At 44.2% G+C, this 27230-nt stretch overlaps 1 protein-coding gene across 2 annotated transcripts; it reads right to left on the minus strand.

The window, feature by feature from the left end:
• Positions 1 to 1151: 1151 nt before the first annotated feature.
• ZFP90 (ZFP90 zinc finger protein) lies at positions 1152 to 15938 on the minus strand. Of its 2 annotated transcripts, none has more exons than XM_045533402.1 (5): positions 15668 to 15938; positions 15411 to 15478; positions 9094 to 9220; positions 8643 to 8738; positions 1152 to 4876 (listed from the first exon to the last, which is right to left on the minus strand). In XM_045533402.1, exons 2-5 carry the CDS (start codon positions 15441 to 15443, stop codon positions 3222 to 3224), a joined length of 1911 nt encoding a protein of 636 aa, XP_045389358.1. In that variant the 5' UTR covers positions 15444 to 15478; positions 15668 to 15938; the 3' UTR covers positions 1152 to 3221. The 2 variants fall into 2 exon arrangements, with proteins under 2 accessions (XP_045389358.1, XP_045389357.1); XM_045533401.1 differs by having other exon boundaries at positions 15646 to 15938.
• Positions 15939 to 27230: the final 11292 nt, after the last annotated feature.

Consider the following 27230-nt stretch of genomic DNA (forward strand, 5'->3'; position numbering starts at 1 on the left):
TGTCATTATTATAAACACCAACATCAAAAACAATCCAAATATTGTCTCAATAGTAGGAGACTTGTGTAGCAACATGAAAAACATTTATGATAAAGTTTTTTTAAGTATAATATTTTTATCTACAGTATAGGCAAATGTAAATAACTGATAATATTAAGGTGTGAGAATTGTGGGTGAATTTAGCAGATTTAATTTACTGAAATAGTTGAGAAAAACATTCCAAGGCTCTTCATCATTTTGTCTTTACTCAGTCTCAACTTAATGTCATCATGTCCCTTCAACCACTCATCCCCAAATGACATTGAGTTACATGCAGCATCTTGAACAAAACATGGTTCTGGAGACACTGGAGTTAGAGGTTAAGAGCTATCCCTTTGGGGTCAGACAATCCCGGTTCAAAGCTTGAATCTATGATGGGAAATATTAAATACTACCTTGGGTGAGTTAATGTATCTTTTGAGACCCCCCTCCCATTATAAAACAAGGATATAATACATGTATTAGGTTTCTTTAATGCAAGCAACAGAAACAAAAAATTAGCTTGCACAAAAAGGAGGATGTGTTGGACTAATAGTGGGAAGCTCACTGAATCCTAAGGAGAGCTTCAGAAATTAAGCTAGGTCCTAGGACCTCAGGGAATAGAAAGGAGAACATCATCATGTCCTATACAACAGACGTCCCATCTCTGGTAAGAAATTGGACTCATAGAACCTCTAGGTCTTTACCTTTCCAGCATAGCAACCCCAACATAAAGTTCTCCTTCCAGCTCTACATTGAAAAAATTCTGGCAAAGGACTCCAGTTGGCTGAACTAGGTCACAATCCTTCCTCTAGAACTATCACTGAGCCCTGGGGACATCCTGACTTGTGTTTTTGCGGTCAGTACACCAGGAATTGTTACAAGAGGAAGAGTGTGGGAGAGCTGGGCAGAAAAAGACAAGAGCAACCACAACACCTCTAACTAGGAGTTGTAAGGACTGAATAAAATGAAACATTAACACAATGTCTTTTAAATAGTAAGCATTCAATAAATGGTAGGTATTAACAACTCACCTGGCTATGATGAGTTTAGCAGCAATCCTTCCTTCTTGATGTGCCATTCTTAAATCTTAGCCAAGTTCTAAAAATTGAAAAAGACAAACTGACTCCCACTCAACTCAGAAGGCTATTTATTGAAAGAATACAATGATGTTACAAGGATGTGTTTCCTGTAGCTCTGAAAGGCTATGTATAAGTGTACGGTGCATGGCTGCTGGGACTAGGAAAGCCCTCTGCTCAATCAGCTACACATACATCCTGGGCTCGCTCCCTGTCAGTGAAGATGTGCTGAAATTCAGAGTAGTGGCTGGATCCAGGCCAGACCCCAAACACACATGAGTGGTCTCCTTTAGGTCTTCTAGACCTAAGTTTTTATAAACCTCCATAACAATGGAGCAGAGCAGCACTCAGTTGGTTACAATTCATGCCATTCCTGCAAGTAGGCCACTATGGGAACCCCCCAAACAACCAGCAGCAAAATAAGATCCTGACATGCATCCCAGCCAATCAGTAGGGGAGGGTCTGAGTAGAATTACCCATTGTCAACTACATATCAGACAACACAAGCATGGTCTCGGCATTGTGTGAGAGCTAAGCATGGAGTATCATAAACAAAGTTTTTTTTTTTTAGTGGTTAACATCTCAGAAGGGCAGATATGCTATGGAATAGCCCATTGTACTTCACAGGTGATAGACTCATTGGTCGGCACAGACATTTCAGCCCCCATGCACATTTTTCCCTGCAAAGGATGAAGAACGCTTAAGAGCTGCCTCATGCCATCCAGGATGAGAGAAGGGTGATGGATGCTGCTATCTGGCACAAAAAGAAGCCAGTAGGTAAGGTTCACCATCAACACTAGCGACATCATTTCACCCCATGATTCATAATTAGGGATGGAAAAATTTGCCTATCTTGAAGGGAGAGGCTCTTGTGTGAAAGGGGCCAGTGTCCACAATTGCTTCCAAATTTCTCTGCTCTGTGATGAATCAACAAAGGTTCTGGAAATTCCTTTAGGATAGGCCATTAGGGGATAGAGCAGGCCACTTAAGCTTAGCTCATGCTTTACTGATGCAAAGGCACCACAGAGCTAAAATAAGTTCACTTTTTTTTTAATGGTGAAATATTACCTTTTCACACAAAATGAGCCAGTACATAGTGTTTCTCTGAGTCAAAGACAAACTTTATGGCAATGGGTAACTGGACTTATACTTCTCTACAGTAAAATTAACCGGGAAAAATTTCTCTTAGTTTTGTGTCATTTTCCCACTGATCTGATACAGGAAGTTTGGGGAAGTGCTTTTTCATGGGTATGCCACAAAAAGCACAATAAAAGGATTTATTAGTTCTATGAAACTGACATGTTAGCTGGAAGAATAATTACAACTGGGAAAAGGGAAAATGTCACCAGTAGTTCAACTATCTACAGTTTGTTTTTTGGTTGTAAGCTTGTAAGAAGTTGCTACAATGACGCCACTGCACTCTACCCAGGGCAACAGAGCAAGACTCTGTCTCAAAAAAAAATTATTTTAAAGCCCTCTGAATTCCAAAATACCTTTTTAGTGGCAAGGCCATGGAGCCAAAGATCCAGGAAACCTGAATTCTCAACCCAGCTTTGCCATTTAGGTTGTATCATACTGTGCAAACCACTTCACATCTTTGGTTTTCAGTATCTTCATCTGTACAATGAAGTGGTTGAGCTAGTTGACCTAATTCTTCGAATGGTGAATTCCTGGAGGTGGAATTAGTTTCCATGGTGAAGTTAATGTAAGAGCTGCAGTTGAGTGCAGTTGTCAAACAATTTTAAAATAAGAGTCAGTTATTATAGCAGGAGTTTTATGTTTTTAAAAGGCTGTCAACAGTGGGAGTTACAAGTCAAGCTGTTGAAACTTGGTGATCTCCTGCATATATTTAGAAGCTTTATAAAGTCCAATATATAGGCATATCATTTCCAACTGGCTACATATGGTGTTTGTAGTTGTTTTACAACAGTCTGTGATTAGATCTGAGAATGTGGCTTTTATTTATTAAACAAAATTCTGTTGACTGGCACAGTTTTCTCCACACACAACATAAAAACACACATGATTCATCATATTCTCAAGCTTCCTCTCTAGTAAGAATCCTGATACTGAATCAGAACAGTATTTTAGCTAAAGTGTTCTGCACATTCAATTTCAGGGTTTCTAAAGTTTATTTCGTGCATGAATCCTCTGGTGTTTAGTAAGAGCTGAGCTTCGGCTAAAGTTTTTCCCACATTCCTTACAAGAATAGGGTTTTTCTCCAGTATGAATTCTCTGATGATCATGCAGGTTGGTTTTCTTTCGGAAGGCTCGTCCACATTCATTACATTCATAGGGTTTCTCTCCGGTATGAGTTCTCTCATGCTGAATAAGAGATGAACTTTGACTGAAGGCTTTTCCACAGTCTATACATTCATAGGGTTTCTCTCCAGTGTGGGTTCTCTCATGCTGAGTAAGCGATGAGCGTCGACTGAAGGCTTCTCCACACTCATTACATTCATAGGGTTTTTCTCCAGTATGAATTCTGTGATGCTCTATGAAACTTGTACTCCTTTTGAAAGCTTTTCCACATACATTACACTGATATGGTTTCTCCCCAGGATGAGAAATAGGTTGTTGACTAAAGGCCTGCTCACAGTCATAGGGGTTCTCTCCAGAATGAATCCTCTGATGGTCAGTAAAGTCTGTAATGTGACTAAAGTCTTCCCCACAGTCATTACAATGATAGGATTTCACTTCAGTTAGAGTGCTTTCATCTTGTGTAAGAGATAAGCTATGCTTGAAATCTATGCTATAGTTATTGCTTTGGTAAGGTTTGCCCCTCTTATGAATCCTCATATGTTTATAAAGGGATGGGCTCTGACCAAAAGCCCTCCCACATATGCTACATTCAAAAGGTTTCTCGCCAGTATGAGTCCTCTCATGTTGGACTAGGGAAGAACAACGACTGAAGGCTTTCCCACATTCTTTACATTGGAAGGGCTTCTCTCCACTATGTGTGACCTCGTGTTGAGTGAGGGATGTGCCATGCCTAAAGGACCTCCCACATAGATTACATCGATAGGGCTTCTCTCCGGTGTGAATTCTCTGGTGTTGAACAAGGGAGGAGCTACGCTGGAAGGCTTTACCACAGAGACTACATTGATAGGGTTTCTCTCCCGTATGAGCATTCTCATGTTGACCAAGGGATGAGCTATGCCTGAAGGCCTTTCCACACACATTACATTCAAAGGGTTTCTCCCCAGTGTGAATTCTCTGATGCTCAGTAAGCTGTGTCTTCCAAAGGAAGGTTTTCCCACAGTCAGTACATTCATGGTGTTTCTTTCCAGGATAAATTCCCTGATCTGTACCATTGGGGAAAGCTCCCTCTCCTTTGTGAGTTTTCTCATGTTTAGTAAGTGATGATCTATGAATAAAGGCTTTTCTACATTTATTACATTTAAAAGGTTTCTTTTTTGTAAGGATATTGCTCTGATTAAGTAAGTCTGAATTATGTCCCAAATTGCTTCCAAGTGTCTCACATTCACTAAGTCCTAGTCTAAAAGGAATGTTCAGTTGTGTAACCATGTCTGTGTTCAATCTAGAGTTTTCCCCAAATTTATTCTGCTCAAAACTTTCTTGTGGTGTGATTATTTTCTTCTGGGTGGGTGCCTCTGGCCCCAGATGTCTCTTCCAGTTTTCCTGGTGCCTCACTAACTGGCTGTCAACGTCCCAGGAGTCTTCTAATGTGGCATGTGAGAGATTATCTGTGCTATGGGGTACTTCTGATACATTCTGCTGCAGATATGATGATTTAGCTTCAGGCCTGGTCTTCCAGTCTGAAAGAAATCCAAAGTGCAAAAGTCCCCTATTCCTTCCTGTTGAAACAAACTGCTACAGTAGGAATTAGGAAATGAAAGAGATACAAATTATACCTGACTCTGTTTTGAAATTAGTCCTGTATCCTGGGGAAAAGCCCCAAAATGGAGGAAAGGAAGAATGAAGAGAGGTAATAGTGAAGACTGTAGATCCAGACTGTGGTAAGTCCAGAGAATAAGGAAAGCCCATCTAGGAGGGCTGGTTAGGGAATAAGGCAATAAGTGAGCACGAGCATGTTAGGCATGGTACAAATGGAATAGATCATAGTCTACCTTGCAGGATCCTATCTGCTCTCCATGTCTCCTGTCCTTTCACAAACCACCATGAAATCTATTTTCCTAATACATCTATTTAATAATTTATTTAAGGTCTAGTCTTTAAGGTTCCAGGTCTCCAAGTTCTGTAAAGAAAATCTATACCCAGTGAGCTAACCAAAATGGTTCTTTGACATACTTGGGAGATCAAGGGCTATACTTTACAAACTGAGGAAAAGTAGTATTTCAGGAGGCAAATCATCTCTGCCCTTACAACTGGTGCTTTTGGTCCATTTGAGCTCCAGGTCTACACTAATCACCTCTCCTGACCAAGGAGGATGTATTTCAATCTGCCTAATAAATTGATCTCTAAGTCTCCATTTTTACTTCTGAATACCAATAGCAGAGAATTAATTAATACCTAGGTTCTAAGAATGGGAACCTTTAAAATCTAAGGGCAGAAGGCTGGGCGTGGTAGCTCATGCCTATAATCCTCGTAGTCTGGGAGGCCAAGGCAGAGGATTGCTTGAGCTCAGGAGTTTGAGACGAGCCTGAACAAGAGTGAGACCCTGTCTCTACTAAAAATAGAAAAAAAATTAGCTGGGCAACTAAAAATAGAAAAAATTAGCCAGGCATGGTGGTGCATGACTGTCCCAACTACTCAGTAGGCAGAGGCAGGAGGATCGCCTGAGCCCAGGAGTTTGAGACTGCTGTGAGCTAGGCTGACGCCACAGCACTCTAGCCTGGGCAACAGAGCGAGACTCTGTCTCAAAAAAAAAAAAACAAACAAGAAACCCAAAAAAACTAAGGGCAGGGAGCTTTCTGGAGCGATGAAAATGTTCCATATTGACAGGAATTTGGGTTTAATGCATTCATGCATTTGTTGAGACCAACTAGATGGCACATATAAGAGTTGTACATTTCACTGTATGTAACATTTCCTTAAAACATACAACTGTAAACAAATATTGAACTCTAGTTAATGATACGCATGCTCAAGTGTGGAGAGGTAGAAGAATGTCCTCATGTCTGCAACTTACTTGGAAATACATCAAAAAGAGGAATTGATAAATGGATAGCTGAAGAGATACATGATAACGCAAATATAACAAAATGTTAATGACAACAAATGTAATGATCTTGGTGGTAGATGTGTTGGCTGTATAATTTTTCCAACTTTTCTATATATTTGAAAATTTTCATAATAAACTGTTGGGAAGGAAAAACAACAACAATGGGGCACTAAACCCCAAAATTCCTTACCCTGCAACAAGAATCAACTCTAAACTCCTGAGGGCAGAGAATGATTTATATGTTTTTTTAAGAACACTCAGTGGGTCATTTGAGAAATGCTTGTAGAAATAACTAATGAGGAAGTTATTTCTCCAGCCACATTTCATAATAATCAATCAAGTAATTTCTGACTGCTTTCTATATGCTCTGCAACACAGATAGAATATATAGAAATACTATAATAAATAGATCCATCCTCCATGAGCCTGAAATCTAAGCATAGAAGCAACATGGTATATTATTAAATCTGAGTTTGTATAGCAGAGATGATATAAATAATATTTGTGATCAGGGAAGATATATTAGTAGACATTATCTCATGGATTAAATACACCTTGAACCCCAAGAACAGATAGCTTTGGATAGGCAGAACATATTACCTAATGAGGGGGAAGTATATGCTACTTGCAGAGAATATTAAAAGAAGTTCAACTTAAGGGGAGCTTGTTTTAGCAGGAAAAGAAAGATAATACTACAAGGTATGATAAAAGACCTTTAAATCAAGGGAGTTTCTACTTCCTATAATGAGGTATAGGGAGTAATAGTAAGGTTTTGTCAGAGGTTTTATGAAGATAAAGCATTAAAATCCAGTATGGTCCATGAACCGATGAATGGTTAAACAAGGTGTGGTATAACCATGGAACTGAATAAAAAGGAATGAAGTACTGATACATGCTACAAATAAATGAATCTTAAAAACATTAGGCAAGGTGCAACAAGCCAGTCATATATTATGTGATTCCATTTATATGAACTGTGCAGAATAGCCAAATCCATAAAGATAGAAAGTAGATTAGTGGTTGTCAGGGGCTAAAAGGAGTGAGGAATGGGGAGTAACCATTAATGGATATGAAGTTTCTTTTCAGGGTGATACAAATGTTCTCAAATTAGATAGTGGTAATATTTGTATAAATCTCTGAATATATGAAAAAACACTGATCTGTACACTTTAAAGGGGTGAATCTTATCGTATGTGAATCATATCTCAATAAAGCTGTAATTTTAAAAATCCAATATGGATTATAAAAAGAAAAGACTAAGTGAGAAATTCTAGCTGATAATGATAGTAATTTAAATCCAGGGCCTGGTTTAGGATGCTATCAGTAGAAGTTAAAAGGCAGGAAAACTCTAAGCTATTTCTCAAAGGAAGAAAATAACCCACATGGAAAGAAAAAGGACTAAACTGATTATGATGTCTGGCTTGAGGGATTGATTGGAAATCCAGTGGATTCTAACAGACAAGGGTAGAAATGGGAAATGGGCAAGGTACCAAAATGTGCTGGCTGGGGATAAAAGATGATGAATTTAGACTCTACATATTCAGTATGAATTGTGTGAAATGTCAAGTGGGGAGAGGTCCTGTGAGAGAAAAAGAAATGACCAGGGTACAAGTAAGGGAGATTTCTAAATCTACTTCATAGAATAAGGAACTGTAACAACCAAAAAGCAGGACCCTTTTAGGGAGGTAACAGAGAAGGTCTAGAGTCTAGAGGGCAGACTCCTTAAGGAAGATCCACTCGGGGGTGGGGGGGAGTGAGGGGGGAAAGCAAGAAATGCCAAAGACCTAAAGCCAAGCAGCACTTAGCAAGCCAGGAGACTAGGAGAGGATGATACTCCAGGAACCACGGAGGAGCAATGAGTCAATCAGCACAAATGTGGGATGGAAGGAAGATGCTGTTCCTCCCCAGACAGATGTTTTAGGCATATGGTCAGGGAAAGGCATCTGCAGATAGGTTATGAAGGAGGGGGAATCAAGGCTGTGGGTGTTTCCTGTAAGTCTAGGGCATCTGACAGTGAAAGAAACAAGACAAAATAAGAGACTAGGGGTTTCAATTCACGTCTGAATGAGTAGAAAAGGGATATCTAATTAATGAAAGAAGTTGGAGGCCACCAGGAGAAAATAATCCAATAAGTAGGGTTACAAGATAGGCAGAAATGGTATTCTGAGTGTAGGGCAAAAGCTACTTTTAGAAAGAAAAAAGGGGTCCCTTTGCCTCTAAGACCTACTGACACCCTTTTGAAAAAGAGAGACATAAAGAGGTGTCACCCAGGTGGCTTCAGCTTCCTATGCAGGTCTAGGGGCTCCCAACCCAGATGCTAAAGGCAGCTTCCCCTTCCTAAGCTGTGCCAGCATCTGCATTCATTCCTATATGCCCGATTCTCACTCATTCTCATTTACCTGGACAGAAAGGTCTTTGGATTTCTCCCTCTGATATCCATGGCTCTTCTCCTTGCTCCAATTTGAAGATCACATCTGGCTTGGAAACTTGATATCCTGCTCATAGGTAAATACACAAGATTTGGTTGTTTGTGCAAGTGGACAAAGAACCCTCCTAAGGACAAGTCAGTACTAGTCCTTGATCCTCGGGAACTCTGAAGGAAAAAAAAGGTGCAACTTAACGAGTCATGCAATCAAATTGCCTATTTCCAGTTCTGCAAAATAAAGACCTTTTACCTAAAGAGCAGGCTCAAAATCCCATAAAGCTGGGTCCCAATGAGATTAACAGACTCTGACCCCTGCACACCCTGCACACCCTGCTCACGGTTACGTAAGCTATGAGCATCACAACCTTAGCAACCAAGGAAGGAAAGACCCACCAATAGGCAAGACACTCAGAACTGGTCCTTACCAACAGAAACCAGGTGGCTGTAGTTCTCCAGCATCACATCCCTGTATAATCTCCTCTGAGCAGGGTCGATGTGGTGCCATTCTTCCTGGGTGAAGTCCACAGACACATCTTTGAACGTCACTGATTCCTGTAGGATCACATTCCTGCTCAACTAGGGATCAACCCTACAAATGTTCCCATGGCAATACTGGGAACATACTGTAGGATCTAATAGAAGCAGTGACCACACATATGTTAGCCTGAGCTGGTAATGTTGGGTTATATACACTAGTTGTTTTCATCAGTTTTTAAAGGATCTAGTAGTATGTCAGGCAGGAAAGTCATGAGGGGTAGTTTGCCCTGCAAAGCTATATTCCCACTTAGCTATCTTCTCAGATTCCTTCAAAGCCAAGTCTTTTCATACAATTACCAATTCCTTGCTGCCCATTCATTTCCTTTGTTACAAAATCTAATAAGTAGGGTTACAGGATAGGCAGAAATGGTATTTGGATTTTGTAACAAAGGCAGCAAGGATTGGCAGTAGAAAGTGATGGCCCTCTTCATCCCCATAACCAATCCCACTTTACTCTCCAGAAATAATCTCTCAACAGTTTGCTGTACACACTTAGGGCCCCCCCCCCTTTTTTTTGAGACAGAGTCTCACTCTGTCACCCAGGCTAGAGTGCCGTGGCATCAGCCTAGCTCACAGCAACCTCAAACTCCTGGGCTCAAGTGATCCTCCTGCCTCAGCCTCCTGAGTAGCTGGGACTATAGGCATGCGCCACCATGCCCGGCTAATTTTTTCTATATGTATTTTTAGCTGTCCATATAATTTCTTTCTATTTTGGGTCTTGCTCTTGCTAAGGCTGGTCTCGAACCCCTGAGCTCAAACAATCCGCCCGCCTCGGCCTCCCAGAGTGCTAGGATTACAGGCACGAGCCACCACGCCCGGTCAGAAATGTGAAAAATCTTAATAAAGTAGGTAATTATTTTTTATTATTATTTTAGCATATTGTGGGGGTACAAAAGTTTAGGTTACATATATTGCCCTTGCCCCGCCCCCCGGCCCCCAGTCAGAGTTCAAGCATGTCCATCCCCTAGACAGTGCGCATTGCACTCATTATGTATGTATACACCCATCCCCTCCCCCACCCACATCTGCCCGACATGAAGTGGGTAATTTTTAAATTCTGTATGGTCAATGCTGACACAAAAAAAGCAGAAACCTTAATAATTGAGGAGGAAATAGAGAAAATTATTCCTAAATCATCCTCTCTATAAAAATCCTGAGTCTAAATGTTTTACAGGTAAATTCTTTCAAAAGACAGAAAAAAAAAAGCAGTCTGAATGTTCCACAAATTAAACATAAGCATGACACCAAAACCTGTTACAGAGATCTCTTTTAAAAATGTTCAATTGTCATTAATCGGGTGTCGGGCAGATGTGGGGTGGGGAGGGGATGGGTGTATACATACATAATGAGTGCAATGCGCACTGTATAGGGGATGGACACGCTTGAAGCTCTGACGCGGGTGGGGGGTGGGGGGGCAAGGGCAATATACGTAACTTAAACTTTTGTGTCCCCATAATATGCTGAAATTAAAAAAAAAAGTTCAATTGTATTTTGAAAGAATTATGTACTGTAACCAAATGGGATTTGATCCCAGTATTATTTACACTAACATTTTAGAAACAACCTAAATATCCTATAAGAAATGGCTAAATAAATTTTGGCACATTTAGGCAAAGCAATATAATACAGTCATTAAAACTGATTACAAGAACAAAAGAAAAATCCTCATAAAAATGATATGAAATTTAAAATATGTTATAATTAAAATAGTTAAGGGAAAAAACATGCATAGGGAGAAAAGGAAATTCATCAAAACAAATACAGAGATCCTAAGGAAGAAGGATCATAAATGAGTCTATAATATGAAGAGATTAATATCCAGAATCCATAGAGAACTCCTAAAACTCAACAACAAAAAACCCAATTCAAAAGTGGGCAAAGGACTTGAATAAAAATTTCTGGAAAGAAATATACAAATGGCCAAAAAGCACATGAAAGATGCTCAACATCACTAATCATTAGAGAAATGCAAATTAAAACTACACTGAGATACCACCTCTTATCCACTAGGATGGCTACTATCAAAAACCCAGAAAATAACAAGTGCTGGCAAGGATGTTGAGAAATTGGAACCCTTTGTGCACTGTCAGTAGGACCAAAGAAGGGCACGGCATCTATGGAAAACAGTATGGCAGTTCCTCAAAAGAATTAAAAATAGAATTTACCATATGATCCAGTAACTTCACTTCTGAGTATACAGCCAAAAGAACAGAAAGCAAGGTCTCAAAGAGATATTTGTATACCCATGTTCAATGACTCCATGCCTCAAGTTCATGTTCAATGCCATAGCAGCATTATTCACAATAGCTAAAACACGAAACAACCCAAGTGTTCATCAAAGATCACTGGGTAAGCAAAATGTGGTATAATATGTATAGTGGAATTGTACTCAGCCTTAAAAAGGCTTTTATCTTAAGATGTTTTATTTAGCCTTAAAAAGAAAGGAAACTCTGACAACTCTTACAACTTAGATGAACCTTGAGGATAAGTGAAATAAGCTAGTCACAAAAAGAAAAATACTGTGTGATCCCATTAATATATGAGTCAAAAATCATAGAGAAAGAACGTAGAATGGTGGTTACCAGGGGCTGGGGGGAGGGAAGCATGGGGAGTTATTGTTTAATGGATTACAGAGTTTCAGTTTTACAAGATGAAAAGAGTTCTGAAGATGGACAGTGCTGATGGCTGCACAACATGTGAATGTATTTAATACTAGTGCACACCTTAAAATCAGTTAAGATTATAAGTGTTATTATATTATATTTTAGTACAATTTTAAAACTTGAAAAAAGATTATATTGAAGCTAAAAAGTCTGTAATACTATATTATACTCACATATTTTAATAAGATATATTCTAATAAAATAAAAGTATTAATAATGCAAGACAGAAAGTCAGGAAAAGAATTATATTTTTGAAACAGGTCTTGCAGGAACAGGTTTTGACATCCTAACGTTGTCCTAAAGGCAATTTCTTAAAACTGTTCAGTGCAAGTCATATTGTTTCATGTAATTATTTTTTCAAAAAGTTAGGGTCATTGTACGTGGAAAATATAAACTTTGCTATATTAGAAGCAGAAAATGCAGAAAGTATAAAATTGCTGCTTGGGCTTAAGAGGCTATGAATGTTCATTCATATGAGACCCACTACCTCACGTTTACTCTGGAGCAAGGGTTGAAAGGAGGCCTTGCCCTAAAGCCTGGTACAGAGACAGCTGGGTAAACACACCACTCCTTACTGTAACAGGTGTGCACAGCTGCTATGGGAACACACAGGAAAGGCCCCTAACGTAACCTGGGGGAAGAGCTGTGTGAGCTGAGGCTTAAGGACTAGCTCTAGTCAGCTCAGGAAAAAGCTGAGAAAGGGGACCTCTGCGAGAGAGGGAACTCAAACGTCCTTGACCACAAACATCCCAACCTGATTCAGCAAGTGGCGTAGCCTCCCCTGGTGGCCCAGGAGCATCTTGTCTGAGTTTGAGTGACCTGAGCCAAGCTTTGCTGGGTGTGTTCATTGTGATGATCTAACCACAGAGCTCTCAGGATCTGGAATCAACAGACACCAGGCCCTGATCCCTCCCCATTTCCTCCCCATCAAGGTAGGACACCAAGAAACCTGGTCTCCATATGCAGACCATGTTTTTCTTAGAAAACGTCCCTTATTTCTTACTGTTCTGGCAGCTTCGACTTTAAAAATGGCAAACGCTTTTCCCCCCTTCACTTAAAATGCAGTACCTGTGTAAAGAAAAGGTGAACAAGGATGCAGAGTGTTTAGACAGATAAAGCTACTAACCATCCCACAGATCTTAAGGGCTCTAGGTGGGGGGTATCCCACCTCTTCCGTTTCTGCTCCCAGACCCATACCACTTCAGGTATTTGTTAACTATGCTCAGGGGGAAGGTCTCTCCCATCAAAACACCTCTCCAAAGGAGCTCTAACTACCAAATTCTTTCTCCTACAATTCATCATTCACAGCAATCTTTACATCTAAGAAGTCATACTAGTTCCCTGCCCAAAATCATCAGCTTGAGCTACACTGGCCTCCTTGCTGCTCCTTCAATATGCCAGACATACATCCTGCATAAGTCAGTTCCCCTCTACCCCGAGCTTTTCTCCCAGACACCTGGGAGAAAACTGCCATTAACTTCTTCATCTCCTTCAGGTCTGCTTGGGTGACACTATTGCAATCAGGAAAAGGCTTACCCTGACCACGCTATTTAAAATTGCACCCCTACCTCCCCACTCAATCCCCCTTACCTTTCTCTACCTTTTTTCCCTCTTGAGGTACTATTGCCTTCTAGGATACTATATACTTTTTTACTGAATTCTTCTGTCTCCCCTTTCCAGAATGTAAGCTCCTTGAGAGCAGAGTCCTTTATAAATTCTGTTCACTAAAGTATTCCAACTGCCTAGGAAAGCACCTAACACATCACCGGGCTCAATGACTATCTGCTGAATGAATAGATGAATGAATTACAAGGTCAAGAACAACAAACTCTAAACTTCTACTCTCATCTATCCATCGCCTGCAGCCCACAGCTGCTGTCACATAGGACAATGGTTTAATGAATATGCCCCCTCATCTTGCCTCCCAACTCCCCTGACCCATGAAGTCAATCAGCTCTGTCCCCTTCCCCTTCTTTTTCACCTGCTTAGACTGTGCTACTCAAAGGTAACATCTCAACTGACTCCTTCCCACGGGCAAATTTCCTGGCCCCTCTCCGAACTCACAGCAGCCTCTGGACCTCTGCAACAGCACTTCAAAGCACTTATCTTGTGGTATATTTCTGCATGACGCTGTCTACTTCCACCAAATTAATTTTCCGGAGAAGCAGTCACATGACTCATTACTCATCTTTGCATTCTCCGAGGGCCAACCTCAAAGAAGGGAAACCACTGACAAAGGGAAATTTCTGCCTAAAAAGCCCCACTGTAGAGCCAGTGTTCTGTTCTGTCCTTCATCCCTAGTCATCATCCACAGCCTGAGTTAGATAACCTAAGGGGACCATCAAGCCACTCCATGGGAATATAACTGAGCCAGAGTGCTGGGGGAACACAGCTTTAAAAGTGAAGTTTAAAGCAGCCCGTAAAATTCACTGCTCAGAACATGTATCCAATGTCACCATTAAAAAGGCAACCCCTCTTTGGAAAGTACCATAGACTCTGATGAGGTGTTAAGTCATCCTAATTGTCACAGCCTACTGAGGAAACATTTTGTATGTAAAGGTGGTAAGTGACCATGATTTGCTCTGGCTCTCCTAAAACCAAATACCTGTCTTGTTCTAGTATTGTTACTTATCTTACTTTTTAAGGCTTACCCCTGTAAAACAAACATAAGTAAAAAATAAATAAAAGCATTATAATATTGTGTGTTTAATTTACTGTAAACTGCTTTTAGAGGACACTACTAGTTGGTGTTTTTATCTGGATTGGTCTTGATTGTCTCACACACCTAGCAACCACAATCTGTCACTTTTCCTTAATTCTAAAGGGTGTGGATTGAAGGATCCAGAGGCCACTTGAATCTTATTTTCGCCAATATACTCTGTAAATCAATGGATAACCTCACAGTTGTGATGCTTCTAGAAAAGTGGCCCCTCTCCTACAAGAATTAATGGGTTCACAAATCAACTTCATATTAATTAAAGCGAAGGCCGGAATTCTGGGGGTCGTGTGCACTATTATACCTTTGTTAAGGCAGAAAAGGACATGAAAAGCTAGGGGCAAGTCAGCCCTGGTTTTGTTCTTTTGCCTCCTAGCCCAAGAAAACCCATCTCCAGCCTCTTCCTTGACATGTTCTGACTGGGCTTCTTCGTTCTGCCTCTCTGTGGGCCTGGGCCAGAAGCAGGGACTCCTCTCTCCTCACACACTCGGCTACCTCCTCCTCTACAGTTTTCCATCCTGTCACCCCACCCTCTCCATTGCTTATTGACAAGAGTTCAAAGAACTCTCAACAACGACACTTCCCAACGCATCCAACCTTAACTCCTTCCACAAGATCGCACCGCACCGCGCTGGTTCTCTCTCCCCCTCAGTGCAGCCCCCTTTGGGAATCTCGCTCCCCCGGCTCTGGACGCCTTGGGGTTTCGCATGGCTAGGAGGCTCCAAAGAGACAGAGCCACGAACGGGAGTCACCAAGCGTAAAACAGTGACCGCTCCAAACGCCCAGGGGGATGGGATGCCCAGGCGGTTGCAAACGCGCTGCTCACCTGAGGCGCAGCCGTCGGCGGTCTCGGGGCCATTCCTGCCTCGCCAAGGCCCGGGTCCCGGACAGGGGCTGGGGAGAGAGGACAGGGCCCGCTCGCCGGGCTGCAGCCGCCGGCCCCGCCTCCGCCCCTCAACCGCTACTCCAGCGGGGACGGGAGAGCGCAGCGCGGACCCCGCCCAGGCCTGTCGCTCTCCTTCCCCTCAAATTAAAGGCTCCGCCACCTCCCGGGCACCCACCTCCGGCCACGCCCAGTCCCACCCGCAGGGTGATGGGCGAGGCCCGGCAGACACCCGCCAAACCCGTCAGAGGTGCCGCCCGGATCCGCGCTCTCGGAATCACCACGTTCGGGGGCGGAGGAGGGGTCCGGATTTGCGACCTCCGGCCAACCCAGGGCCTTGGGCCGGCTCTTCCCGCCCCCCGCTGCAGGCTCGATTCTCTCCGACTCTGATCTGCTTTTGGGCCGCCCAAGGCGGTCTCAGCTGCACGGGGGCTGGACAATGGCCGCAGAGCCTGGGCAGAGCCGGAAGTGCGCCTGCGCAAGAGGAGCCTCGCTCCCCACAACGCGGGGCTCGCGGCGTGTGCACGAACTACACTTCCCAGAAGGCCCCTCGCGCGCCCCGAAGAGGCGACCTCCGAGGGCGCCGCGCCCCCTCTGGGCGCAGTGGTGGGGTCTGCTGTGCTGGCCCAGCGAGGCCTACAGTGAGACTCGAATATTCGCGTGCGCATGTGGTCCACGCGTAGTCACTGAGCGCCTACTCTGCGACAGGGCCATGCTGCTCGGGGAGGGATACATGGGTGGGTCGGCCAGGAAAGACTCCGCTTTCAGGAGCCCGAGTAAGCTCTTGTGGCCAAGGCAGACAATGCAAACGTAAACATAACAACAAGATAATTTCAGGTCCTGATTCAGCTATAGGAGTAAGACAGGAAGGGAGTGAGGCAACTTAGGGAGTGGGGAACGTTGCATCTTCAAGAGACATTTTCCATCTCTTCTATGCCATCGCCACCTATGGGTCATTACCAAAGGCTTGAACACACTGTGACTCTCCAGGCTACACCTACCAAGAAATATGTAATGATGCTACAGGAGAGAAAACAACTTAGGATAAATCCGTGGCTTCGAGAACAGTGTGCAAGAGCAAACTGTGCAAGAGTGAACCACATTATTTCATTACTTGGTATCCCATTGCTTAGGATTTTGTGCTTGGGACAAGCCATAAGTGATGGAATGGCCTGGGGGGGGGGGGATTTTCTGTCGCTTTCTCTCTCTCTCTCTCTCTTTTTTTTCTTTTTTGAGACAGAGTCTCGCTCTGTTCCCGGGCTAGAGTGCTATGGCGACAGCCTAGCTCACAGCAACATCAAACTCCTGGGCTCAAGCAATCCTCTTGCCTCAGCCTCCCGAGGAGCTGGGACTATAAGTGTGCGTCACCACGCCCGACTAATTTTTCTATTTTTAGTAGAGATGGGGTTTTGCTCTTGCTCAGGCTGGTCTCGAACTCTTGCCTCAGCCTCCCGAGGAGCTGGGACTATAAGTGTGCGTCACCACGCCCGACTAATTTTTCTATTTTTAGTAGAGATGGGGTTTTGCTCTTGCTCAGGCTGGTCTCGAACTCCTGAGCTCAAGTGATCCTCCTGCTTTGGCCTCCCAGAGTGCTAGCATTACAGGTGTGAGCCACCGACACGAGCCGATTTTCTGTCTTTTTAAAACTTCCTCCACTGTATTTGGGACCTGCAGCCTGGCCTGCATCCCTGAGGCAGGTTAAGTCTTTTGTTAAAACTCCCTGGTGGGCTGGCAGAGTTCACAGGCTTTGCCTTTGGCAGAGATGGCATGATTAGAATACTTAACCACAGTGATTGCTGAGAACCGTCCCTTTAAAAGGTCTGTATTTCTGCCTGTGTTCAGGAAAAATTTGGATTTTGAGATGATAGTCTCCATTTTTCCTCCCTTTGCTGGCAAAGGAATAAAAATGTCTCTTTTCTTCCTCCCCAAACTGCTTGTCCTCATTCTTCTGATTCTGCCTCGTGGACAAGTGGACAAGCTTTCGGTAGCAGTTTTGGAGGTCGTGATAAAGACTGTAGATTTTACTTCGAGTGTGATGGGAGCCGTTGGTTTGGCAACAGCAGTGGGGTCGCTCGTTATAGAGGAGATAAAAGGAACTTTTCCTGTTGTTCCAGAATTGGTAACCAGGACTCAGAGTTGAGGATTAAGTTCTTCTGTATTCTAAAGAGAGACAAAAACATTTGTGGCTAGACACCCTCAGATCTTACAAAGGGGGGCCGAGTGCTGAATTTGCCCTACTACTGTTAACCATGGATGCATCAACATCACCTCTCTTTCCTGGGCTATATAAAGAGTAGGATAGGAATAAAAAGGAAGAATTCCTCAGAACTGCAAGCCCTCCACCTGGTGGGGAATGTGGTGTTCCACACCCCCGACCCCATGAATGTAGAAAGAGAAGCACTCAAACGTTGAGAGCACCCAGAAAGGGGCGGGGTAATAAACTACTCCAATGCCTCAGAGCAAGGGAACAGGGAGTTAGAGAACAACGCTGAGTGTAAGGAGAGCAACCTGAAAGTCCGCTGATTGTGTAGGGAGTAGATGCACTGGAAAATAATTGGGCTTTAGTCCCTGGGGGATTGTGTAGTTCCTAACAGTAAGAGGCTGTGGAAGGAACTGAGGAGATTGGAAGAAGTTGAAACAGAGCCAGATTTCCCAAAGCAGGTGTCCATTGGTTTTCTCTAAGGAACTCACAAATAATACACTTCCATTTCTGTCACTGTGGCTCAGCAATTTTAATGCTGAATAAAATATTTTTAAAATCGGCCAGGCGTGATGGCTCATGCCTGTAATCCTAGCATTCTGGGAGGCCGAGGTGGGAGGATCCCTTGAGGTCAGGAGTTCAAGACCAGCCTGAGCAACAGGGAGACTCTATCTCTACCAAAAATAGAAAAAACAAGCCAGGCGTGGTGGCTGAGGCAGAAATATCACTTGAGCCCAGGAGTTTGAGGTTGCAGTGAGCTGTGATGACACCACTACACTCTACCTTGGACAACAGAGTGAGACTCTGTCTCAAAAAAAAAAAACCAAAAAACTGAATTAGAATCAAATAGAACTTCTAAAAATGAAGAACTGTAAGTGTTAAGTTAAAAACATTGCACAGGGTTAAATATAGCAGAAGAAAAAATCAGTGCACAGAAGGTAGATCTGAAGAACTTATCCACATATAGAGATAGGAAAAATGAAAAAAAAAATCACAGAGCTATTACAAATCTAATCTGGGTTCCAGAAGAAGACAAGAAGAGAACTGAGGCAGTATTTGAAAAGATAAAGGCTGCGAATTTCTAGAACCGATGAAAGATACAAATTTAAAGATTGTTAAATATTCACATCCCAAGCCAGATAAATAAAAGTAAATTTACACAGAAATACATCATAGTAAAACTGTAGAACACCAAAGAAGATCTTAAAATTAGCTAGAGAGAAAAAACAGATTACCTTTGAAGGAACAAAAATCAGAAGACAGCAACAATGGAAGCCAGAAGACAGATGGAATAATATCTTTTCGAATGAGGATGAACTAGAGGCATTTTAAGAAAAAACCAGAATGTCATCAACAAAGACTCATTAAAGTTGGGTATCTTTCAAACAGAAGGAAAATGATTCCATATGGAAGGTTCCCTAAATGAAGATTCCATAAATGAAGAAACAGTGAACAAAGAAAGTGGTAAATATATGTGGAAATCTAAATTAAAATTGACTGTATAAAACAATCGTTTATGTCTTGTGGGTTTATGGCCACCACGAACCAAAAACATGATATAGGATCAATGAAAAACAGAGTTTAAATAAGGACTGGTTCATGTATTTAAAGACAGAGATTGACAACAGTAAATAAATAAGTTGTGGTATATTCAAACACTACATATAATGAAAGGAAGGAAATGGATTAGAGCTACATAACATGATAAACCTCACAAAAATAATGTTGAATGAAAGAAGATATTGAGAAATCCAAATAGAACGATTTCATTTATATAAAGTTAAAAAAACAGGCAACCTTTAAGTATAAAGTTATGAGATACATACTCTTTGGAAAATCTATAAAGAAAAACAAGGAAAAACAGGTTTCCTCTGAGGAGAGGGAAAAGAGTGTGAGCAAAACGGTCCCCTGAAGGGGGTTTCAGGGTGTGGGCAACGTTCCATGTCTCGACTTACAGATGGACTGCACTGAAGGTGAGATGGGAGAGTCATGCATGCCTCTGGTTTTGTGGACAGCTCAGTGAGGTTCTTTGTGTCCACTGAGATGGAGAAAACTGAGGAGGAGCAGGTTTATTTTGGGGGAGGTGTATGTGGAATTAAGAACTCCATTTTGGTCACAGTGAGTTCCGAGCAGAGGGATTCAGTAGGTAGTTGGCCATATAAGCCTGGAGTTCAGGGGAGATGAAAATTTGGGCATCAACAACATATAGATGACAAAGTTATGGGACTGGCTGAAATGAGGTGTCCGCAAAAAAGATTCCATGGTCTGAATCCTGGAGCTCTCCACTGTTTAGAGGTCGAGGAGATGGAGCGGCCAGGAAGGCAAGAGGAGAACCAGGAGTATGGGGTCTTGGAAGCCAAGTGAAGAAAGTCAAAGGGTTCTTGTTGTTTGTAGACTCCATAACCCATAACCATCCTCAATTAGAGCTTGGGGGACCCAGTGTCTCTCAAGCACTCCATCTCTCACCCTGACCAGTTTTACCTTTTGCCTTAGGCTTCAAGGCTAAGTCCTCCACTAAGGACACAGCCTTCCTGCTGGACTGTGGCTGCTAGAATGCCACCATCATACTTGTCTCCCTAGGGAGTGTGGTCAGGGGCTGTACTGACAGTGGCCACTCCAGGATCTGCTCCTTGGTGTGGGCCTTGGGCTGCTGTTGCACAACCTCCTCCCACCTCCAGTTGGCTTCCACTAGAAGAGACACAGTCACATCTTGGTCCAGAACCTCTTGGTCCTGTGCAAAGTGCCCTCGCCAGGACCCTGCCTCACTCTTACCAGGATGAGAAATGCCAGGCAGGGCCACTGGCTCTTTCTGGACACAGGTCATCTCCAGGACCAAAGCTCTCTCTCTGGGCACTGGCAGCCAGAACACTGCAGCCCTCACATAAGGTGCACATCGGGGTGCTCAAAGGGGCCCCAACCCAAGGTGAGGCCTTAGAAGGGACCTGAGGGAGACCTGAGTTGGACTGGAGCTGAGTGTGCACAAGCCTTCCACACTCAAGAGCAATACAAAAGCAAAATGGGGTGAAGATACTTTAGTCATTGCTTACATAAGATTGAAAAAATACTTCAATTGTCCGTTTTAAAGATATTATTTCTCCTATCCAAGTACTAACTAGGCCCGACTCTGCTTAGCTTCCAAGATCAGAGGAGACTGGCTGTGTTCAGGGTGGTATGGTCATAGACTAAAGGTGTTACTTCTAAAACGTGGGGTTGCTATGGGAGAGGGGCCCATTCACAGGACTGTAGTGGGTGGCTCGGATCGCTGCATAGACGGGCATGTGTATGAATGCACACACCCAGGGATTAATCCGTTCCTCCTCACAGTTCTTAAATGCCGCCCCGAACCAGGACTACCCTTAGCCCCCTAAGGTCCCGGTTGTCCCAGAGGAGGGGGAGTTACTCGTGCGGGTCTGCTGACCGCAGCTCGGGAGGCAGCCCCACCTGGGCTCTGGGCCCTGGGAAGGATGCCAAGCCCCTGAGGAATGGGGACATGGTCCGCGGTGAGTCCCAGCGGAGTGGTCCGGGAAAGCAGCCCGAGGACCCAAGCGCAGGCCCCTCCTCTCCGCTCAAGGTTGGGCCGGAGGTCGGGGGAAGCGGCAGGCTCGTCGCAGGGGAAGCGCGACCCTGCCTAGCCCGGCTCTGCCGCAGGGAGTCAGGAGTCGGGGTCAGCCCACCTCTGTCCTGACCATTGTCGCCGCGTCGCAAGGCGCAGGACATCCAAGCCGCAGACGGCCGCATGGCCATTCCCCGCAGCGGGTCCACACCTGTAGTTTCCCGTGACGCCGCGGGCACGGGGCGGGGCGCTAACGAGCCTCCCAGCCAATCAAGAGCCACATAGTTCGACGCGCTGTTTCCATGACAACGGCCAGGGCGTCTGCTCCCCACTGGGAGTTCTAAGGCTGAAAAGATCACCCGGCAGGTGCAGTCGAGGCCCAGGGCGCAGGGGCAGGGGTAGGGAGACTGGCGGAGCCTCTGGGGCCCTAGTGGTCCCCCAAAGCCTCTTCACACCCTGCTCCCCCGGGGGACCAGGGGGACCCCTCTGCTTGCTGAGCAGAGGATGAGGTACCCAGCAGGATCTTGTCCCTGCCAGTGAGAGCCGAATGGACCCGTCGTTAACGCCAAATGACTTTCTTGTCGCCTGCTCTATCTTTAACATCCACGAGCATTGGAACGTCAATTCCTCCCTCGGCCCGCCGTGGTTCCAGCCTTCTGGCTGGATCCTCCCGCAGAACACAGGAACATCCAGGTTCCAGGAACTTAAAACATTCCTGAAAGTGTCCCACCATATGGTTTCCACGAAAACCCGCGAGAAGAGATGGCACCCAGCGAACGTAGCTCGCCCAGATCCAAAAATGTTAAGCCAGGGAATCTGCAATTCCTGGAGCACCAGGAAACCGGGGTCCCCTGACGGGGAGCTGGACTGGGGCGCTGAGCCGGGGCTGCGGAGCTTCGGCCCTCCTCTCTAGGTCTGAGGCCGAGCTCGAGTCCACCCCGCGTACACCCCGGGAAAGCGAATCCCAGCACCCATTACCCGTCCTGAAATGGGACCAGGCGCTTGCTTTGTCTGGGCCTTCCAGGGCGTTGGTTTCCAGACCGCTGGGCTTGAGCGCCACCTGCCGTCCTCTGCGACCCACTAATGCTCTAAAGTCATCCGCACGGCAGCGATAATGCGAACTTTAATTTGGCAGTTTCTGCCTGCCAGGACCCGGTTGGGAAATTTCCATACATTATCTCAGCTGCATTTAACAACCTGTGAAGTAGATATTTTCATCCCTATTTTACATGTGAGGTAACAGGTTGAGAGAATTTAAGAAACTTGCCAAGGTCACTCAGCTACCAGGTATCAGATCCAGGATCCACCTGGCCTCTGTCCCAGGAGCTGTATGCCTTCCCACGTTACAGTTGAGTCTCTGGTGATTCCGTCCCAGAGGATCCTCCAGGGGCCCTTCTGGCCTGCCTATGACCCTGTGGGCTCAGCACAGTTCTCCAGCGATCTCATGCCCCTCTGAGGACCATCCATCAGTCTTCAGTTGAGAGCCTGGCTGGCGCTGACACTTGTCTGATGACCAACACTGTGCATGCAGCCACCACACAAGTACCTTAAACTGCACCAGCAAATGGTTTTCTTTTTATTTTTTCTCTTTTTTTCGTTTTTTTTTTTTTTTTTTTTTTTTTTTACAGTCTTGATCTGTCACCCGGGCTAGAGCAGTGGCATCATCATAGCTCACTGCAACCTCAAACTCCTGGGCTCAAGGCATCCTTATGCCTCAGCCTCTGGAGTCGCTGGGACTACAGATGCATGCCACTACCCCTGGATAATTTTTGTATTTTTTGTAGAAACAGGGTCTTGCTCTTGCTCAGGCTCATCTTGAACTCCTGGTCTCAAGCAATCCTCCCGCCTGGGCCTCCTAGAATGCTAGAATTACAGGCATGAGCCACTGCACCTGGCTGCAAATTGTTTTCTTACACTCAAAGGTTCAGAAACTAATCTTCCATTAATTAATATGTGCATTTATATGTTATAATCGGCATTTTCCCCCCTCCCTCCCCCAACATCCCTTCCTCTCAGTAATGGCACCCTCTTCTTTTGGGAAAGGTCTTCTCCCTCCTCTATGAAGTGCTGGTGATGGACCAATCACAGCCCTTCGTGTTACTCAAACCAGGACAATTAGATTCTTCCCTTGGATATTTTAGGCAGATGCTTAAAGGAAGCTTTTTCCTTGGGATTGTAGCAGAGCTGTGAGAATTTGAGGCCAACACACAGAGAGGAGTCCAGACAGTAGGCTGAGAGAGGAAAGGGAGGAAGAGATAGCAGATGGAAGGAGGGAAGGGAGAGGGAGCAACAGAAAGAGAGAGAGAGAGTTCTCTTTGTGCCAGTCCCGAGTTAACTAGCCCTGCCAGCAGCTCTAGCCCTGATGTTTCATAGTTTAATTACATGCACCAATAATTTCTTCCTGTTATGTCCTATGTCGGTTTAAAATGGGTTCTCTGATTCTTGCAATCAAAGAGTCCTGGATAATATTCCCATTACACTAACCATCCTCAAACTCAAAATAATCAAAACAGAATAAAGCTGGCTCACAAGTACAGTTTAATTACACTTTTTGTTTTAAGTTAATTACAGACTCACAGGAAGTTGTCAAAGTAGTACAGAGAGGTCCCGTACTCATGACCCTGCTTCCCCCATGGTGGCATCTTACATAACTAGCATGTTATCAAAATCAGGAAATTGATATTGGCACAACACACTTAACTAGTCTATAGACCTTACTTGGATTTTTACCTATTTTGCATATACTCTTTTTTAAATGTCTTTGTGTATAATTCTATGGTACCTTATCACACATATACATTCATATAACCATCACATTCAAGATACAAAAGTTCTACATCACCACAAAGAAACTCCCTCGTGCTACCCTTTTATAGTGATGCCCTCTCTGCCTCCTTCTCTAATCCATGACAACCACTGATCTATTCTCCATCTCTATATTTTTGTCCTTTCTAGAATGTTATATAAATGGAATCATACAGTATGTGAGCTTTTGAGATTGTATTTTTTTTTACTCAGAATAATGCTCTTTTTTTTTTTTTTGAGACAGAGTCTCACTTTGTTGCCCAGGTTAGAGTGAGTGCCGTGGCATCAGCCTAGCTCACAGCAACCTCAGACTCCTGGGCTTAAGCGATCCTACTGCTTCAGCCTCCCGAGTTGCTGGGACTACAGGCATGAGCCACCATGCCTGGCTAATTTTTTTGTATATATATTTTTAGTTGGCCAGATAATTTCTTTCTATTTTTGGTAGAGACAGGGTCTCACTCTTGCTCAGGCTGGTCTCGAACTCCTGACCTCGAGCGATCCACCCGCCTCGGCCTCCCAGAGCTAGGATTACAGGCGTGAGCCACCGCGCCCGGCCAAGAATAATGCTCTTGATGTCCATCTGAGTCTTTGTGTGTATCAGTAGTTGACTCTCTTTTATTGCTCAGTACTATTCTGTTGTATGCAATACAATTGTACTGTATGGAAAACTGCACCACAATTTGTCATTAGTTCAGTCTAATGAAAGTGTCTTATACAGACATGTGGGGGGGGGTAGATTAAAAAAGAAACTAGACAGTCTCCCAGACCCACACAGTGAATTGTGAGAATTTGGGATCTTGTCATAGATACATGGAACAGGTTTGAATTTGATCAGATTCCTGACCATAACTGACCATTTGTTATGTAGGGGTGAGGGTATGCAGGTGACATGGACCAATGATGATAAACAGTAGAAACCACAACAGCAGGAACTTAAGGTTAGGGACTTTTCCTGACCAGGAGCATGCATGGAAAGTGGAGATTATGACCTAAGATGTACTTTTCACCTACTTTCCCTCATTAGCATAGTAAAAATCACACTGCCGAGTGCCATAATAGTTCTGGAGCCAGCCATACAAGCACAGAAAACGGGAGGGCACATGATTCTGGGAAATCTCCACCAACCTCCCCCAAAACACGAATATTCCACCCCCAGTTTAACATATTGTTAGAGATTAGCGTAAAGGACAGACCCTAACCCTGGGATGACACTGTTCCTTATTGGAGCAGTCTACTGACTTTGAGAGTGTACCATACTTTTTATACTCTGTCTTTAAACTCAAGGTCTTCTCCACTCAACTCATGGGGACAGACCTGTTCCTCTCTCTGGAACTTACTTACACTTTGAAATAAAAGCTGCTTGTGTGGAAGTGCTTCTCATCTGTGATCACTCCGTGGTACCCACCCTGCTTGTGATTCTTCCAAGCAAGGAGCCAAAGAACCAGGATAGCTCTCTCAAAACCCACCCTAACACCATACCAGCCACCCTCAAGTTTTCTGAGTCCCTGCTCCTCTGGATTTCATCACAGAACTTCTCTGGTGTTCTCCTGCCACCCTGGGCCAAACTGAAGGCCTCCACAGACTCTTGAGTCTTCTCAGCTGTGGCAACTCAGGCCAGAGCCAAGTGGAGTCACCTGAGGGACAATGTAGTCCCTGCAGGTAACAAGGGCCAGTGGTCAGGAACCCTCACTTTGTTCAGCCCCCTGGCTCTCCACTTGCCCCCTTGTTTATCATGCCTCCTTTTTAATGAGTGGTCCCCAAGGTCGCCCCCACATCCTATCCTTGCCCTGACTCTCTGGCCTGGTCTCTTTCATCCCAGGCTTTCCTCATTGGCTTGAGGTCATGAAAAATGTCTACCCCAGGAAGGCTTTCCCCAGATACCTCTGTGCTCCCAAGACGAGGATGTTCAATGACCCTGGGACAAGGTTGGCTGTGGGGACAGTATTAATCCCACTATGCCCTCCAAGATGTAAATGACACCTGGGAGCTTTTGCAGCCAAACAAAGGACTCTGCTTAGAGACCAGGAAGTGGAGAAAATGAGACAAAATGAGCCAAGGACAGGATAGAGAAGGAGGGCAGAGAAAGAGTGAAGGACTAGAAATTAAAAAAGATTATTCTGACATAATTATTAAATTAATGATGTTTGCATTTGAGTTTTTAAATAAACTTGCAAGTTAATTAACTTGCAAATATTCTAGTTGAGGTGTTTTTTTTTTTTTTTTTTATCATGGCTAATGTCTTCCAACAAGATACATGAATCCAAGGGGCCTGGGCTAGATTGTCCCAAGCCTGAGCCTGCCAGGGTCACAGTTATGGAAACATCTAACCGCCAAGCAAGCTCTACCCTGGGGGAGGATCTTACCCATTGTTCATGTACCCAGTAAATGTGTGCCGAGTTAACTGGGCTGAGTTTATGAAATAAAGGCTTTGCTTTATTATAAAGAGTAATGTGTTTTGAGATCACCTAGGCCAGATCCTTCACTTTATAGATAAAATAGAAGCCCCAAGAGGAAAAGGCACTAGTTGGAGGAGGAAGAATATGGCGCAGGAAGAAAAAGTTGCACGTGATCAGCTGGAGGGGATTCTTAATTTTCCTGGTAGCATTATGTTTTTTAAAGTTCTATTGGGTGTGGTGGCTCAAGCTTGTAATCCCAACACTTTGGGAGGCTGAGGTGGGAGGATCATTTGAGGCCAGGAGCTCAAGACCAGCCTAGACAGCATATTGAGATCCCATCTCTACAGAAAAAAAGTTTTTTAAAAATTAGCAAGCCCTGTCTTAAAAAAAAAAGTGGTAATTTAAAAAACTGCTAGACTGGGCTTTAGTCATTTACACTGTTTTCTTCCTTCCTTTTCCACTTTCTCTTCAGCTCTATTTCCAGGTCTGCTGCTGTGTGATCTCCAACAAGTGTCTTTCCCTCTCTGGGTTTCTACTTTCAGTTGGTTCTTCGTCTCTGCCTGGACCTTTGCCTGGGCTCACGGCCTGGCTGAGCCGATGGCCGCAGACCCGCCAGCATCCGACACTCTTTGCTCGGGGCGTTTTCTGCACCTCCCTGCGGAGGTCTGGGGATTACGCAGCATCAGCGCCACGGTTACCATGGCGACCCGCCGGCAGGTGTAGCCTCGGCTGCCCCCTCGCGGTCATTTGGGGAACCTGCCGTTCCATCATTTCTAGGGGCGGTGGTGTGTTCTGCTCTTAGCTTCATC

The sequence above is a fragment of the Lemur catta genome, chromosome 20 (genome assembly GCF_020740605.2).
Source record: "Lemur catta isolate mLemCat1 chromosome 20, mLemCat1.pri, whole genome shotgun sequence".
Classification (NCBI taxonomy): domain Eukaryota; kingdom Metazoa; phylum Chordata; class Mammalia; order Primates; family Lemuridae; genus Lemur; species Lemur catta.